Source organism: Ascidia mentula, chromosome 9 (genome assembly GCF_947561715.1).
Source record: "Ascidia mentula chromosome 9, kaAscMent1.1, whole genome shotgun sequence".
In the NCBI taxonomy this organism is placed as follows: domain Eukaryota; kingdom Metazoa; phylum Chordata; class Ascidiacea; order Phlebobranchia; family Ascidiidae; genus Ascidia; species Ascidia mentula.
This window is the reverse complement of record NC_138574.1, coordinates 10,041,630-10,059,134: the sequence shown is the minus strand read 5'-3', so window position 1 is coordinate 10,059,134 and position 17,505 is coordinate 10,041,630. Positions and strand designations below refer to the sequence as shown.

The following is a 17,505-nucleotide window of genomic DNA, read 5'->3' as shown; positions in this document are numbered from 1 at the left end:
CATCTGTTAACTGGAGTTTTTATTGATTTGTTTTCCTGATATGCAATTATGTAGTGCACTATCATACATTTTTTGTTCGCTTTTATTACCCATCCAACAACTTTTATTTCGTAAGTACATGGTAAAATCACTTCTGTGAGAAATGTGGGTGAGATTATAAACAGTTTAAAATAAGAAATATTTATTTCCAGTAGCACGATACACAAGGAGGCTGTTAAATAATACAAAGGAAATGACCATAAAAGTCCACCTAACACAAAACTTGCCAGCCACCGTAAAACATTCACACAAGATTTAGAAAATCTTGGGATAACTTAAATTGTCAGATGATTATGTGGCTTTTGAAGAACACAGTATTATCTTTTCTTTCAAAGCTGAATCCCATTGACAGCGAATTCAAAACAGGTTGGTTAGGAGACAATCTGAAAACAAAAACTAAAAGTTATCCTAAACTCTAATATGAAAATGGAATATATTGGATACAAAAACATTATTTTCATGCCTTAAGATCTGATACTTCTACAAATTCTTTTTATTTAGCTTAACATATATAAAAGGTAAAAAAATACCTTTCTACGTTTGCTGGCTGGCATGCCTGCTAAATAAGCTTCGCTAAATGGCTGCTGAGGTGGCATTGTCTTCTGTTTTTCAATATCTCCAACGATTGTGTCCACCCAATCTTTGGGTACCTCATTTTTCCACTGCATATCAGCTTGAGAGGCAAAAATTAAATTTAGATTCACGCTAGAAAATAAAAAAGTCTAGACAATCACCAGATGATGTGGAAGGCACATCTTTTGAAGTAGAAGATTTGGAAGAATCATTTTTAGCTAAAACCGATACATCTCCCGATTTGGATTTCACAGATATTTCACCATTTTTTCCCACAATGATATCAGTCAACTGTAATGCCAATATAAAGGGTTAATTATGCCGACTTCTGGTACCTTGAACTTGTATAAAATCATCCAGTTTTCAATGGCCTGGTGATGTGCTTAGCATTACTAAAATTAAATTATATTTATGTAAAAACATGTCTCATGAGTCGGTAATGCAAGAATAAACTGGATTTTAAATTTATGTATGATTTATATATTACAACTATATTTGCAGGTGATTTCCAAATCACATATAAATAGAACTGTTTAGTAAATGTAATAAATTAGTTATTTAACCTAATACAAATTTGTGATCATGATTATGAGCCAATGGAACTATAATTATATACACAACTAAGTCGTTTTTTTAGGTACAGTTTTAACTTGTATTTAATTTACTTATAAAAGCATCTGGCATAGAACAGGCTTTCAGAAGCAGATGCAACTGGAGGTACTTTGTAGATGCCATGCAACTTAACGATATAAATTTCAAAGTTCATTTGAATCGAGCTACACTTACTGGAACCATATTATCTACGTATTTTTTGCATGGAACCAAAAACTGCTTCATTTCATCAGAGGTTACATTCATGAAGTTGGAAAGAGCTTCGAGCATAAGCAGGAGTGGGTGAGTTTTTCTGTCATCAGGACGCAACATTCCCAAACATAAGATTGTGAGAGGGTCTCTCCTTTTTTTGTTGATGTCCTGTACAAAAAGGATAGGCAATTCAATTTTAAATGATTTATTAATCAATATTGATGTGTTGCGATGCACTTTGGTGCAAAAATGTTATGGACAATTAAGCTGTGAGGGGCAGACAGATGGCCACTGTTTCGACGTGTAACTCTTCTAGACTACTTTGCTGACCACACGGTCAGGCCATCTGTCTGCAGCTCGCAGAAATCATATTTTTGGCTCCACTTTGCTTATAATAAAGAAATGGCTGGGCAAGTGGTTGAAATACAACATTTCAGTTGTAGTCAATGGTGTGATTCTGCAGAATCTGCAATTGTATGTTAGTCCTTATCCTTACCAATACATGGTACTAAATATATGACAATTGCAAACAGAAAGCCATACAGATTACATTCGCTTTTAGGTGACAACAAAAACTTACATCAGTTAACAACAAGAGCTTAGCAAAATCCATTCTGTGCCCATCTAACAGGTATTCGTTCAACTTTACCCACGCTGCAAAGGTGAATCGAATCTGGTAGTTCAGGGACTTGCTGAAGTCATCATCGTCTGTCAAAAAAATGAAACAAGGTCACACAGTCCGACTTTTTTATTAGCCAAACGGCCGTTCTGAGCTACTTACCGGCAAAAAAAATTCGATCCATTGCCCTCTGGACAAAATGACGATGAAGAGCGAGGTTGGATTCCACGAGGTCGTACAACGGCGTGGATTTGGCCGGACTGAAAAATCTCACCAAAGTCGGACGGTAAGATTCGGAAAATATTTCGGTCGCCATCTGTGTGTAGATAATTTCGAGGATTTAAAATAGAACGAAATCCAAATGTTTGCGTGGTGCCACTGGTTTATATGTGATGTTATAACGCCTTATAGAACTCGCTGCATTTGTATGGTATCTTTTCATTAACAACAGGCAATATTTTTTTTTCCGCACAAGCAAAAGTTTTAAAGAATAGCTGATTTGCTACATCAAAACAATGACGTTCTCCATATTTTTTCGGAGAAATTTATGTTTTACGTATTTTTTCCCGAAAAAACAGACTCAATGTATGTGGAAATCGACAATTTTGAGAACGAACCTTAATATCGTCTCGTGTGGGAGTGCATCCGTTAAAAAACTCTTTGGAAAGGAATTCGCGCAGAGTATCCCTTATCTTGTCAAGGGGGGCCACGTTGCCCTGGAAGTACTCGTACACCTCATCATTGGTCACTTGCTCGCCGATCAAGATCATGATCTTCTCTGGCAAATCTGCAATCAAAAAAAGTTGTTTTGGCGGCGACAGCGACAAATTGCAGGAAATTTCGTAGATATAATTGTAGTTGATTAAGCGGGCTTGTCACAGAAAATTGCACGAAACTGCTCATATCCTTTTAACTGGGTTCGTTACGATTTTTTTTTATTTAAATTTCTGCAATAAAAAAAAAACATTCTGATAGATTACTGTTCCACAGCATTTTGATGATACGCCAGCGGGCCAGCCGTTGAAATATAGGAAACCCATGAATCAACATAGGAGCTAACATAGTATTACAACTCAGCACTTGAGTTCGATTTTTAATCCTTACGTGCTCGCGGATGGTCAAGACTAGGAAAATCGTATCCCATCTGCCTTGCAAGATCGTTCATTGAAACAGTGGTGCCTAATGGTACGGGCATGTCATACGTGATTTCACCAATTATGTCGCGAGCTTTTTCCTGTACCGTTTTGGGGGGTATTGCCACTGGGGGTGCTGTCAAAAAAAAAGTGTATTGGAAGTTTATTTTCATAAGACGATTGGCCAGGCTGGAAAACGAGTGCAAGATAACGCGGGTTCAAATCTTGTGTTGCTTAAAACCTTAATCGAATGTAATGTAACAACAAGATGTCTTAAATGCACATGGAAATATGTCCCGTGTGCAGGCACACTTAATTGTGGAATGGTAATGCTATAACACATCATATAGGGGTCGAGAGACGTGATATATTCAAAATAGAGCTTCCAGTTACAGGCAGTTGTTTTGAACTTACACTCTAAAATGCCACGCGTCCGAATCTCGTCGTTGATAATTTCCATCATTTCTTTGGGGTCTATTTCGCGTTCCTCGCTGGAAGCTTATAATAAAAAGAAAGTTATTGAAATTGTTCGCTTTATTGCAACGCAAAAATCCTGAATTGATTTTTTTGAAATTTCGAAAACGTGTCGAGACCCAACGAACCGGCTTTTCAAAGTGTTGGTAATTACTACACATACGTTAATTTGACATACCTGGTGTATGAGGACGAGCAGAGGAATTGGGACCTGTATAGAAACAAGTTGCCTTTAAATAGCTGAGTGAGAATATAGGGAATATACGTCGTTTTAACACAATGTGATTAGTAAATCAAATCTGGATCAAAAAAACCAAAGGCCCCTGGCAGGCTGTCGATCGCACACCGTATCAATAATAATGTATTAAAATCCAAACACAGCGATCTTCAGACAGCTCAGATCGATTTATTTAGAGAAAAATATATTTCGCCTAAAACGGCATCATCAGTTTCTCCATTTACCAAAACTGCCAAAAAGGAAAAACAGAAAGGAAAAAAGTCAAGAATCTAACGCAAAAAGGTTACGCAAGCTAAAAATTAATAAAAACTATAAAAATATTCAGGTTTCAAGCATTAACTAAAAAATAATAAAAGTATGAATTAACTGCATGTGGTCAGACCTGTCTGTACTACTTTGCTTTCAAAAAACCACTGGCGCTGACACCGAGTGAGCACACAAACATACAGAAGCAACTGAATGTAAAAACAGAACAAAAGTGGAAGGGGAATGGACGTCACGAACTGCAGACAGGTAGGCCTGTGGGCGAACAGGTGTGACCGATAAGACTCGGTGAATGATAAGACGATAAAAACAGGTTAACAACACAGGAAAAGTCATCAACCCGTTACAGCGAAAACAAGCGCAAACAAAAACATAGTCCTACGGGCGGGGAATAGCAAAACAAACTATTTGCATGATGGTGTTACCATGGTTTGCACATTGATTTGTGCCCGTATTCTGTGCAACCATAAGTCCTCATATAGATCCAAACTCCCTGCAGGTGGTTTTTGCACGAACGTCACGTCATAGCAACTTGGCAATATGGGTCTTTGCTGGAATGTTTCGCTATGCTTCTTCAGGTAGTGGTTACCCAGCGCCGTAGCATCGCTATCTAGCGAGCACTCGAACTGGTACCAAGTAGACCTGTGAGCATTCCAGCGAGTGGAGAACTTGTTTTTCGTCTGCCCAACATACTGGGCTCCGCAGGTTTTGCACGAGGCCACATATATCCCATAGTCGCGACATGTTAGTCGCTGACGCAACATTATTCTGCCTTTGGGGGTACACAGGAAGGTAGTTGTGGGCACCATGGGCTCGTGGTTACCATGGTGCCCGCACAGCGCACAGTGGCCGCAAGGGGCCGATTGGCCAGTGTCCCGAGGCTCGGTGTGATGGGCAAGCTGCTTGTAGTGGCATAGTTTGTTAAACATCGTTGGTCCTCTCCGATAAACGATGGAAGCATTTGCCTGGAGGCTCAATTCCTTGGGCGAAAGACGCAGTATATGAGGGAATGCTGTTGCCCAGATAAGTTTGTGCAGGCTTGGAAGCGAGTCTACCGACTTGTTGTGGAAGAATCTAGACTTCCAAGCGCTGGCTGTTGCTAACACATCGCATGTCATCCTCACCGGGAAATTGGATTTCACAGCTTTATCTTTCAGCCACAATAGGGCCTTTTTGTAGTCGCTTTCATTCTCGTTTAAGCGCCGCATCCGTATGGCTTCGGAAAACACAATTGATTTAAACACATGGATTGGGTGGTGGGAACGCCCATTAAGAAAACAACGGTCAAGTGCTGTGGGCTTAGTGTGATTGGTGGTTTTGAAGCCCGCCAGTGACATGGGGTCGATAATGTGGCACACATCAAGAAATTCAACTCCAGTGCATGGCTTTGCCGTTGTGGCTTGGCGGAAAGTTAGTTCCAAGCCTGCGTTACGAAAGCATTCCACCAACTTCTGTTGTATGACATTGGTTGTTTTAACCCCAAGCGACACCCATATAATGTCATCAATGAACCTCTTAAATATGTACGCCTTGTTTATTGCTGTGGCAGCTTTGCAAACAATGAAGTGAACAGCAATGTTAGCCACCGATACTGAGTTATTGTCACCTGTGACAATGCCTTCTTTTTGGCAATAAAAAGAATCTGCATTCCTCAATATGGCGTTGTCAATGCAAAACATTGTCAATTCGATGATGGTGTTTCTTGCCTGCGCGGTGAATGTTGAGTGACCATTCAAAGCCGCCTTCAAAGCCTGGCGTATAATGGATCTGGGAAGGTTGGGATATAATGATTTTACATCCCCTGCCACAATGCATAGTTCCTGGCGCCGCATTTTCTTGGAGAGGTGTTGCGCATTTTCCATTTTCCACTTGTGGAGTTCTTCTAAATAATCTTTACTGTCCCGGCAATATTCATTTACGTTTGCCTTGCAGTAGAGTACACTGATCGGCTGCAAAATGCTTTCCAGGAAAATCGTAGTTCGGGACGTCGTGGTGTTTCCAGATGCTTGCACCAGTCTCACTGGCATCTCTCCAATACTGCAATGCAGCAGCTCTTCAGGTGCGAGCTTGTGGGTTTTGAACAACGGATACGCATATCCGGGTTCGTTGCACGCAAAGAATTTTGCTGTAGGACCAGAGATATGTCGATAGGTGCAACCATGGAGTTTGATGCCAGCCGTGTTATATAGGATGGTATCGCTTACGACTCCAAACTTGTGCAGCTTAATGAGCTTATCATCACAGGTGTCTTTAATCTTTTGCATCTCCGAACCTACTGTGGAACGCGTCAAGGGTAATTGGTGATACGCGGAGAATTGTTTTAACATTGTGGTGTTGTAGTCTTGTAAGTTCAGAATGATGATTTTCCCATCCTTGTCCGCCCTGCATATTACTATTTGTTTCTCCCTGGTCAATTTCGTTAATCTGTGCAAACTCTCTCTGAGATTTGAAGTCAGATTATTCCGATTAACGAATAGGCGTCTGGCGGATGTCTCCATATTCCTGACTTTGGCAAAAACCATTTCTGTGTAGGCTAGAACTTCTGCGCTTAGTTCACTTTTGTTAGGCCTGTTAAGCTTCGGTATTTTAAGCTTTTCAGGGATCGGCTCTTTGATCTCGTCTTCTTCACCATAGAGACTCTGCCACTCTACACGGCGAACATGTCTAATGGCGTTAACCCATTCTGAATGTTGTGTTGTTTCATTCCACTGCGGCGTTGGCACAAAATTCAGGCTTAATGTATGGCCTGAATTTTGTGCCAACGCCGCAGTGGAATGAAACAACACAACATTCAGAATGGGTTAACGCCATTAGACATGTTCGCCGTGTAGAGTGGCAGAGTCTCTATGGTGAAGAAGACGAGATCAAAGAGCCGATCCCTGAAAAGCTTAAAATACCGAAGCTTAACAGGCCTAACAAAAGTGAACTAAGCGCAGAAGTTCTAGCCTACACAGAAATGGTTTTTGCCAAAGTCAGGAATATGGAGACATCCGCCAGACGCCTATTCGTTAATCGGAATAATCTGACTTCAAATCTCAGAGAGAGTTTGCACAGATTAACGAAATTGACCAGGGAGAAACAAATAGTAATATGCAGGGCGGACAAGGATGGGAAAATCATCATTCTGAACTTACAAGACTACAACACCACAATGTTAAAACAATTCTCCGCGTATCACCAATTACCCTTGACGCGTTCCACAGTAGGTTCGGAGATGCAAAAGATTAAAGACACCTGTGATGATAAGCTCATTAAGCTGCACAAGTTTGGAGTCGTAAGCGATACCATCCTATATAACACGGCTGGCATCAAACTCCATGGTTGCACCTATCGACATATCTCTGGTCCTACAGCAAAATTCTTTGCGTGCAACGAACCCGGATATGCGTATCCGTTGTTCAAAACCCACAAGCTCGCACCTGAAGAGCTGCTGCATTGCAGTATTGGAGAGATGCCAGTGAGACTGGTGCAAGCATCTGGAAACACCACGACGTCCCGAACTACGATTTTCCTGGAAAGCATTTTGCAGCCGATCAGTGTACTCTACTGCAAGGCAAACGTAAATGAATATTGCCGGGACAGTAAAGATTATTTAGAAGAACTCCACAAGTGGAAAATGGAAAATGCGCAACACCTCTCCAAGAAAATGCGGCGCCAGGAACTATGCATTGTGGCAGGGGATGTAAAATCATTATATCCCAACCTTCCCAGATCCATTATACGCCAGGCTTTGAAGGCGGCTTTGAATGGTCACTCAACATTCACCGCGCAGGCAAGAAACACCATCATCGAATTGACAATGTTTTGCATTGACAACGCCATATTGAGGAATGCAGATTCTTTTTATTGCCAAAAAGAAGGCATTGTCACAGGTGACAATAACTCAGTATCGGTGGCTAACATTGCTGTTCACTTCATTGTTTGCAAAGCTGCCACAGCAATAAACAAGGCGTACATATTTAAGAGGTTCATTGATGACATTATATGGGTGTCGCTTGGGGTTAAAACAACCAATGTCATACAACAGAAGTTGGTGGAATGCTTTCGTAACGCAGGCTTGGAACTAACTTTCCGCCAAGCCACAACGGCAAAGCCATGCACTGGAGTTGAATTTCTTGATGTGTGCCACATTATCGACCCCATGTCACTGGCGGGCTTCAAAACCACCAATCACACTAAGCCCACAGCACTTGACCGTTGTTTTCTTAATGGGCGTTCCCACCACCCAATCCATGTGTTTAAATCAATTGTGTTTTCCGAAGCCATACGGATGCGGCGCTTAAACGAGAATGAAAGCGACTACAAAAAGGCCCTATTGTGGCTGAAAGATAAAGCTGTGAAATCCAATTTCCCGGTGAGGATGACATGCGATGTGTTAGCAACAGCCAGCGCTTGGAAGTCTAGATTCTTCCACAACAAGTCGGTAGACTCGCTTCCAAGCCTGCACAAACTTATCTGGGCAACAGCATTCCCTCATATACTGCGTCTTTCGCCCAAGGAATTGAGCCTCCAGGCAAATGCTTCCATCGTTTATCGGAGAGGACCAACGATGTTTAACAAACTATGCCACTACAAGCAGCTTGCCCATCACACCGAGCCTCGGGACACTGGCCAATCGGCCCCTTGCGGCCACTGTGCGCTGTGCGGGCACCATGGTAACCACGAGCCCATGGTGCCCACAACTACCTTCCTGTGTACCCCCAAAGGCAGAATAATGTTGCGTCAGCGACTAACATGTCGCGACTATGGGATATATGTGGCCTCGTGCAAAACCTGCGGAGCCCAGTATGTTGGGCAGACGAAAAACAAGTTCTCCACTCGCTGGAATGCTCACAGGTCTACTTGGTACCAGTTCGAGTGCTCGCTAGATAGCGATGCTACGGCGCTGGGTAACCACTACCTGAAGAAGCATAGCGAAACATTCCAGCAAAGACCCATATTGCCAAGTTGCTATGACGTGACGTTCGTGCAAAAACCACCTGCAGGGAGTTTGGATCTATATGAGGACTTATGGTTGCACAGAATACGGGCACAAATCAATGTGCAAACCATGGTAACACCATCATGCAAATAGTTTGTTTTGCTATTCCCCGCCCGTAGGACTATGTTTTTGTTTGCGCTTGTTTTCGCTGTAACGGGTTGATGACTTTTCCTGTGTTGTTAACCTGTTTTTATCGTCTTATCATTCACCGAGTCTTATCGGTCACACCTGTTCGCCCACAGGCCTACCTGTCTGCAGTTCGTGACGTCCATTCCCCTTCCACTTTTGTTCTGTTTTTACATTCAGTTGCTTCTGTATGTTTGTGTGCTCACTCGGTGTCAGCGCCAGTGGTTTTTTGAAAGCAAAGTAGTACAGACAGGTCTGACCACATGCAGTTAATTCATACTTTTATTATTTTTTAGTTAATGCTTGAAACCTGAATATTTTTATAGTTTTTATTAATTTTTAGCTTGCGTAACCTTTTTGCGTTAGATTCTTGACTTTTTTCCTTTCTGTTTTTCCTTTTTGGCAGTTTTGGTAAATGGAGAAACTGATGATGCCGTTTTAGGCGAAATATATTTTTCTCTAAATAAATCGATCTGAGCTGTCTGAAGATCGCTGTGTTTGGATTTTAATACATTATCGTTTTAACACAGGTATGAAATCACCGTTTACCGCTTTGGCTGCGGAACGCTAATAAACCTAATTTAAATTGTTAAAGAGACAGAACCGTATTTGGAGAATTGTGGCAATGTTCACTCCAAAGGTTTGTTAATGTTGATAAAACCATCTTCATACAATCTTCATTTAAATGTTCTATAAACAGTGAGATAACATGAAGGCCTTATAACATTTCCATGTTCTGGAAACGGGAAATACTTCGATTCTACAACAACGGCCATAGTATTCACACAATAATTGCAAAAAACTCTTACTGTTCTTCGAACCGAAGCCTCCATCGTTGATTATCTTTTTCAAGCCCGATGGGCTCAGCTTTTTGCCCTTTTCTGCATCTGAACACACATAGAGCACATATGTAACAAGCGAAAACGCTCTCAATTTCATACATTTAGACAAAACGCCAGATGACAATGTTAGACTTTTTTTGTCAGGACAAATAGTTTCAGATTGTCCTAAGTTAAAAGGTTTACATAAACAATATAAATCTAACGTACAAGCTTTATTAATGCGTTACACACAAACAAAAACATGACACATCGCCTATTGTCAGCCTTAATCACTCCTAGATAGTACAATCAACAAACCAAAACCAACACCGACCTCCATCACCTTTGTTCTCGCCCTGCAGGGTTTCGTCAACAGACATAGGAGTGGGACTGGAAGTAGTGGCTTTACTGCTGGCACTTTCCTCCTTCGGGGAACTCTTCACCACAGTCTGTTTGGACGGGGTTGTCGACGTCGAGGCACGTAGCGCACTGGATTGGGTTGAAGTTGGTTTCGGGCGCAGAGTGGTTTTGGTGCCTGGTGGGTGTTCAGATTCGTCGGGCGGAGGGCCTGCAGTGTCGCTGGATATGGCGATGGGTTGGGCCGAAGCACCTGGAGATTATAGTGATGTAATGATGATGTGGTTTGAACTGACGGTACGTTGTTGTAGTATTTTTTGACCAGGGGAATATTTTAAGGTTAAAAATTGTAATGTCCGTTACATGTTTACCACATCGCTGGACAGTTCAATCCATGCGCTAAATCCGTTTTTGATTTTTTTAGGAAAAACAGGTTGGATTGTGGCCTTAATGTGATTTTCAGTATTTTTTTTTGTTTTTAAATGTGCTTTGTTATTATATGCTATAAAAAGAGTATTTACCTGATAAATGATTGTACATTGCATCGTTGACAGCTTGGGATACTATGCTAGAAACATCCTCAGCAATTTGATCCTATAAATGGGAATATCAATGCATTATTTCCACACAAATACAAAGCTCGTGCAACTCAATCAATAAACAATAATAATGCCATGCTAAGTTAAACCTAAACAATATTATATTTTCTTTAAATTTTACATACATGTCCAGCAGGTCGGTTTTCAGTTTGATCATTGGTAGTTCGAGAACCAGATGACTGCTCCATGCCCTCCAGTATGCGTCGCTGAGCATGGTACAGAACAAAGCTGCGCAAATTTTCAGCATTGGGACCTGAGACAGGAAGTAAAGTTTAGGAAACTGCTTATGTGGTATATTTGTTGGCTGCTGTAAAATCAGAATCATTTACTAAGAGTTTTACTCATACAAGTTGTACAAATAACTCACCTGTGACCGTTGGTAGTCCAGGAATGGGACCACTGGCTTGAGATCTTGTTTGCTGCAATTGAACAGACTTAAAATAAAGTTTTCTGGTTGCAAAGTATTGATTTGTGGCCAATGTGTCACAATTTTGTTTGTTTGGATCATCATGCAAACCTTATCTGTATCTTTCCCTTAAATATTCTTGTCTGGTAAACTATACCTTTAAAAAATCCTCTTTTTCATATAACAGTAACAGCACAAGCATTTTGCAACCAAAAAAAGGGAATTCTTGTGGATAATACACACTATAGGTATTACTAAATACTACATGATTTGTTTTCAAAGGTGCCAAACAGTTTAGCAGGAAAAATATTTTCTGGAATAATTTCACAGTGCACACACAGTGTCACAGTATTTATAGGGAACCACAAACCTGGGGCTCAGATACAGTGGGCTCAAATGGTGGTAAAGTGCTGAAGTCCACCTCATTCCTCGATATGTTCACTGTAGTTGGAGGTGATACTGGCTGGGAAGTGCTACTAGGAGGTTGCTGTTCTCTGTCATTGTTCACTGATATGTGAATGTAGGGTTGGATTGATGCGTTGACCTGCATATGACATTGTGGTAACAGTTTATTCATTTGGGATTGGCATGTTACTTAAATCAATCTACACATTTTGCAAAAAACTTTAAGTTGTTTGACAATTTCAAGTTTTTTTGTTCGATTTAAAATATTTGCTGGCGATGTATTGTTTGCTTGTATTTATCAAAAAAGTTGCTTTGCAATTAATAAAACCACAAAGAAACCACCTTATAGATACAAAAAATATGCATACCTCAATATTGTATCTCAGAGGTTCCACACTGATTTCTTGTCCGGATGGTGGAGTGCTGATTGCTGTAGCAACAGGTGCGGAAGCAGGCGTTGAAGCAGGCCGACTTTGAGATGACTGGGCTGCAGCAGTGACTGGCACAGACGGTCTTTGTGAAGCTGCAACAGCAGGCGAGGCTTGAGCTTGTGCACTCCTTGCTGGCTGCGTACTTGGTCTGACAACTGGGGTCGCTTGAGGGGAGGGAATGGGTATTCCAGGGTGTGGAAATGGTAACAATGGGCCCTGGAACCCTCCGGGACCAATGGGGGCAGACATTCTAACCCTGTTGAGTTGAATCAAACTTAAACAGAGCAGTGGTATCCCGGGAATTTAAATATAACTTTGTCATTATCAGTCACTTTAGGAAGAAGAAATGGAAGTGAAAATAGTGGTTGCCTTGTACAACACTACTGCACTTACATTCTTATTTGAGGTGGTGGAACTTGTCCAGGTCTCTATAAAGAAACAAGCATTGGGGATGAAACCAATCACAACAAAACGAAACAACAATTCTAAGATGTGTGTGTTGAAAACAATAGTCAAACACTATCTAAAAGCATTTCAATCACAATAACCATACGAAGGTTACCTGGCCAGGTGGAGTAGCTATGCCTAACCACGGCATGGGTCCGGCCTGGTGATGAGCTCTTGGACCTCCTGGGCCCATTGCTGGGGGAGGGTGGAGTGGAACACCATGTCTACGCCCAGCTAATGTTGAAACAAAATTTAGGTAGGATTTGATTCATGCCAAAGCATACAATATATGATAAAATACAGAAATATTAGCTGTTGATTTGTATGAAAGTTACAGTTTAATTGTCGCAGTAAAACAAACTAGGAGCATGGTTTCTGCATTTCAGAAATATATATCAAAGAAAAAAGACAGCACAAAGAAATGTTGAGGTATTACACACTGTAGGCCCTATTTGAAACAAAATGTAATCCCTTCTAGCTAGTATTTCTTCCTAATAATCATCAAATAAAAACAGAAACTTTCCCCACATATTTACAAATTTATATTTGAAACTTTCCAGTACTCACAACTACTACCTATATGTAATTTACCTAAAATGCAACCCTAGGTTACAACAGAACAAATACATGAGCGAAACCAACAATACTGGAAAAAAAGTTGATTTTATTGCCTTTTAGACTTACGTTGTACAGGAGTTTGGGCCCGCACAAGCATACTCCTTGGAGGTGTTCTGCCAAGAGGAATCGCCATGTTAGACAAAGCACCATGAATGTGTGAGAGCAAACGCTGTGCCTTCAAAATCACAGACATACGACGAGATGTGGTTTGGAACTCTTCACACTATGACAAAACGTGTTAACATGAACTGTCTTATTGCTTTTAACTTTGTAAATTATCTGCATTCGTACAGAGTAAATGCATTATTTTGATACCTCAGTGCTTCTAAAGAATGGGTCCTCTTCTAGAAATTCAGACATGTATTCAAGATGGGGAATGAGCCTTTCATCTGCCTTAATCACATCCTTGTACACTTTGCCAACTTCTTTCAACGTAGGATGACTAAAAGGTGCCAAAAAACAAAATATAATACAAATAATTTCCAAGCTAACACCCTGGTAAATTTTACAAACTATTTCTATCAACACAAAAACACATATAATTTACGTGTTTCGTGGCTGGGAACTGGTTGATGTAGATGAAGTTGTTGTAGTGGTTGGAGTGGAGTTTGTTGCAGCAGATGGCTCAGATTCTGTCAAAAGTCAGAAAAAAACATTGCTACCCTTTTACAAACTATTATCCATAAATACCAACATCAAATTTATGTACATAAATACAGTTCATAAAGTGATTTGAAGTCTATTACAAATTGTGTCATGGTAAAGACCTGGTGCAGCTGCTGCCTCCGGATCATTTTCACTTGCACACACAACTTCAGTGGAAGATCCATCACCAGGTAAATTACTACCCGATGGCGTAACACCATCCATTGAGTCACTTTCATTCTGTCAAAACCACACAGTTAACAAAATAATATCATGCCTAAAATAAATTACGCACAAACCTTTGACATACATTTCATTGTTAAAAAGTTACAATTTACAACTAATTTTCATTTTGTATACCGGTAATTTGTATCATCAAAATTTGTCTACATGCAATGGAGTTACCTCAAGTTCTGTTAAGGCTTCATTGAGATGAAAAAGCATGTGTTTTACTCTATCAAGCATTTGTCTTGGTGCACTGAATGCTGCAACAACCAACAAACAATTTAATAAAACACCAGTGGTAATGGTGATTACTATGACTGACCTAGAATGTTGCACATTCATCCAAGATACTACTTTAAGGAATATTTATATTTTGTGTAATTGTAATGGACATGATCAAACCTTTAGGTACAGGATACATATTTATTCATTAAAAATACAGACATATCAACTTTAGCGATAGCAATATTACATGAACAAAATTAGGGTAGAAAAGGTATTATCTTTATTCTAAATGTTTTTTTTACTAAAAACAACCACTAACATGTCACTGGATTTGGAGTAGAAGAGCTACTTGAAGAAGTGGCAGTTGGTTGAGGTGCAGGAGTGTGTATGGTAGTAGGGCCCACCTCGATATGGAAATTCATAGCCTGGTCGGCACCACCGGTTCCATCTGTTGACAACTAAAAAAAAACAGAACAAAATGCTTTAAATCATTACATGTTTTTTTCGGTAACTAAAACTGGGGCAAACACTGTATATATAGATACATCCCCATGGTAAAATGCACTAGCAATATTTATTGCAGAAAATGAATACTTTTCTTTACTATCATCAGGTTTTCAGGCTTGGAAGCCTAGCTGGATCAGCCACTTTTTCCTGACAAGTCGGTGCGCGATTTGAAAAATCAAGCTCCTGGTGAGGTTCAAACTCACAACCCTGGGCTGAGCTACAGGAGTTCAGTGGTTTCACTCAGGGTATATTGTGGCCAAGGTACACTGGTGCACAATCTTACAACTTGCCAGGCAACCTTTACATATACGTCTCTACCACCGTATCCAATAACGCAGTAATATTACATGCAATGGCATGATTGGCAGGATCGACTCACTGTGCAGGTCCTTGCTTGGCGATCACAGCTAAAATCGCAGTGGGGCGTTCCTGCCAATCATGCCATTGTATGTAATATTGCTTTTCTTTACAATTAATAGTCTAATTTAGGAAATATACACATATAGGAGCATATACAAAATATGTGAATCAATTTTGTAAGTATGATATGCATTGTTTCAATCTAAATTTAGTATTGTATAAGTACATACCATGGTCCCACTGATTACTGGAGCACCACCATTTCCACCACTCATGACATTACCAAGACTACCTAATGCTTGTTGAAATACTTGAGCCTACAAAAAACATTTTATTACTTTATTATATTATCTACAGTCTTGTTGTGCGGTGCAATAGAAAACCAAAAGCATTTGGTTGGTTGAAAAATCCTACAACTTCATGAATAAGCCTAAACGTTAGTTGCATTATAAATTAAGGATATTTTGAAAACCATATACTCAAAAATATATATAAACTATTATTTATTTTTCGAACAATTGTTTTATTATTTATTAAACTTTAAGTCTGATGTCATAATAAAGTGTTATCACATGCAATGTGCATGTATATAGGTATGTGCTTAATATTTCTTAAGTTTCGTAGTAGTTTAACAAGTTGCCTAGATAAAAAAAATCCCTTAATAAGGCAGACAATTTTGGAGTTATAGCCACCAAAATATTCAAAATTTCTGTTACAACAAACAATTTAAAATCTGCCCTAAAAAAGTTTCTGTTGGGTTTACCAGGTGGTTAGAGGGAAAGATGTTGGGATTTTGGTTTTGTGTTGGTTGAGATTGGGTAGTTGTGCTACTAGTTGGGGTTGTGGAGGAAGCAACAGTTGTAGCTGAGATTGGAATCCTTTGGACCAGGTGTAAAACTTTACCATCATGTTCTAAAATAAAATGATGTTATGAAATAAAATTTAATTAATCTGTTTTTTAAATTTTATTAGGAGTTCATGCAGACCAAATACACTAGTTCATCAAAGCGTTGGCTAGTCCGGCCAATTAACACTTTTCAAAAAAAAAATCCACAAACACTACAAACTTTCCAATCTGGCATTTAGCTGTATTTATATCAGCTGTGTCTTTCCAGACAGTAATTTTATTGGTGACAGTGAACACTTCATGATAAGAACAACAGTCATTCAAATATACATTTGTACAACAGTCATTCGAATATACCTTTGTTCAATTTGAAATCATCGGACAGCACCCGTCCTTGATATATCAACCTTTGACGATCTGGTGAAATATCTACTTCCCCCGATATCGTTTGCTTGAAGTCTCTTATTGTTGTCTAAAGAAAAGAATTAGGAACATTAGTCAATAAAAACTATTTAAAACACCTTTACAAAAGTACCTGGTCAGCCACTGTGTAGCTTCTGGACCTCGAGTCCATTGTTTTGACTGTTAACTTTAACATACTTCTTGTTCAGTTATGTTTCAAAAATTTCTGTTTTAAATTCTAAGATCTAAAACAATACTTGGATGCAACAGAACACAGCATTACAAATAAAACATACGCCTACTATACGAAAGAATGTTCCAGAAGATTTTAACAAAAGCAATTTTACTAGGTAAAGAAGTGTGATTACAAAAATTTTTTTGATTTTCTTTTCTGATGTTATAAAACATGTCAATATGTATTTTTTGTTTTATATTTTAATCCACAAGCAACAGTTGTACCCGAAGTCTATGGCGCAACGATAAGAAAAATAGGAACGGAAAGTCCGACCACCGTGACAAGCTTTTACATGGTATTGCAGTGAACATCGCGTTAAACGCAACAGTATGAAACAAGAAAAAAAACAATATTAAAAATTAGATTAAAAAACATGCCTAATGTCATAGATACTATGCTTTAAAGTTTTTTTTGAAAAAAAGGAGACAATTTCAGTTTTTCTTAAAAATATGTACCTGCATGTGAGTGCAGGATCTTAAACTTCTTCTCGTTTTGCATGGGCAATCAACCAATTTTAAAATGTGATATTTAAATTTTGGGTAAAGTGAAGGATTGTTGTATATTGAAAAAAAGGTACTCCATTTCGTTTCATACATAAAAAAATTCTGGTAATCTGTATGTAAATCCTCATTCGCAAAGAAAATTGTCCACAATAATGGATTCACGTGTTGCTTTTACGCATGACAAAAGCACACACGTCAGAAGAATTTTATTGAGCAAAGAG

At 39.5% G+C, this 17,505-nt stretch overlaps 1 protein-coding gene across 2 annotated transcripts; it reads right to left on the bottom strand.

The window, feature by feature from the left end:
• Positions 1–80: 80 nt before the first annotated feature.
• Positions 81–16,805, bottom strand: LOC145913100 (uncharacterized). 2 transcript variants are annotated; one of them, XM_083000637.1, is made up of 29 exons: positions 16,680–16,805; positions 16,502–16,616; positions 16,061–16,209; positions 15,528–15,614; positions 14,750–14,888; positions 14,386–14,465; positions 14,103–14,220; positions 13,883–13,967; positions 13,651–13,777; positions 13,402–13,558; positions 12,833–12,951; positions 12,664–12,698; positions 12,208–12,526; positions 11,805–11,978; positions 11,396–11,447; positions 11,154–11,281; positions 10,951–11,023; positions 10,416–10,682; positions 10,061–10,138; positions 3,821–3,853; positions 3,583–3,666; positions 3,140–3,304; positions 2,653–2,822; positions 2,198–2,351; positions 1,997–2,124; positions 1,399–1,584; positions 774–903; positions 570–712; positions 81–422 (listed from the first exon to the last, which is right to left on the bottom strand). In XM_083000637.1, the coding sequence occupies exons 1-29, from the start codon at positions 16,740–16,742 to the stop codon at positions 411–413; spliced, it is 3,570 nt and encodes a 1,189-aa protein (XP_082856763.1). In that variant the 5' UTR covers positions 16,743–16,805; the 3' UTR covers positions 81–410. The 2 variants fall into 2 exon arrangements, with proteins under 2 accessions (XP_082856763.1, XP_082856762.1); XM_083000636.1 differs by having other exon boundaries at positions 82–422; positions 10,407–10,682.
• Positions 16,806–17,505: the final 700 nt, after the last annotated feature.

What these genes read in the sequence shown, in the direction of transcription:
- LOC145913100 (XM_083000636.1), bottom strand. Translation starts at nt 16,742, where the DNA reads ATGTTAAAGTTAACAGTCAAAACAATGGACTCGAGGTCCAGAAGCTAC. An exon ending in AATGTACAATCATTTATCAG is followed by an intron (nt 10,683 to 10,950) that starts GTAAATACTCTT and finishes TATAATCTCCAG; the next exon opens with GTGCTTCGGCCCAACCCATC. An exon ending in TCTTGACCATCCGCGAGCAC is followed by an intron (nt 2,823 to 3,139) that starts GTAAGGATTAAA and finishes TTTTGATTGCAG; the next exon opens with ATTTGCCAGAGAAGATCATG.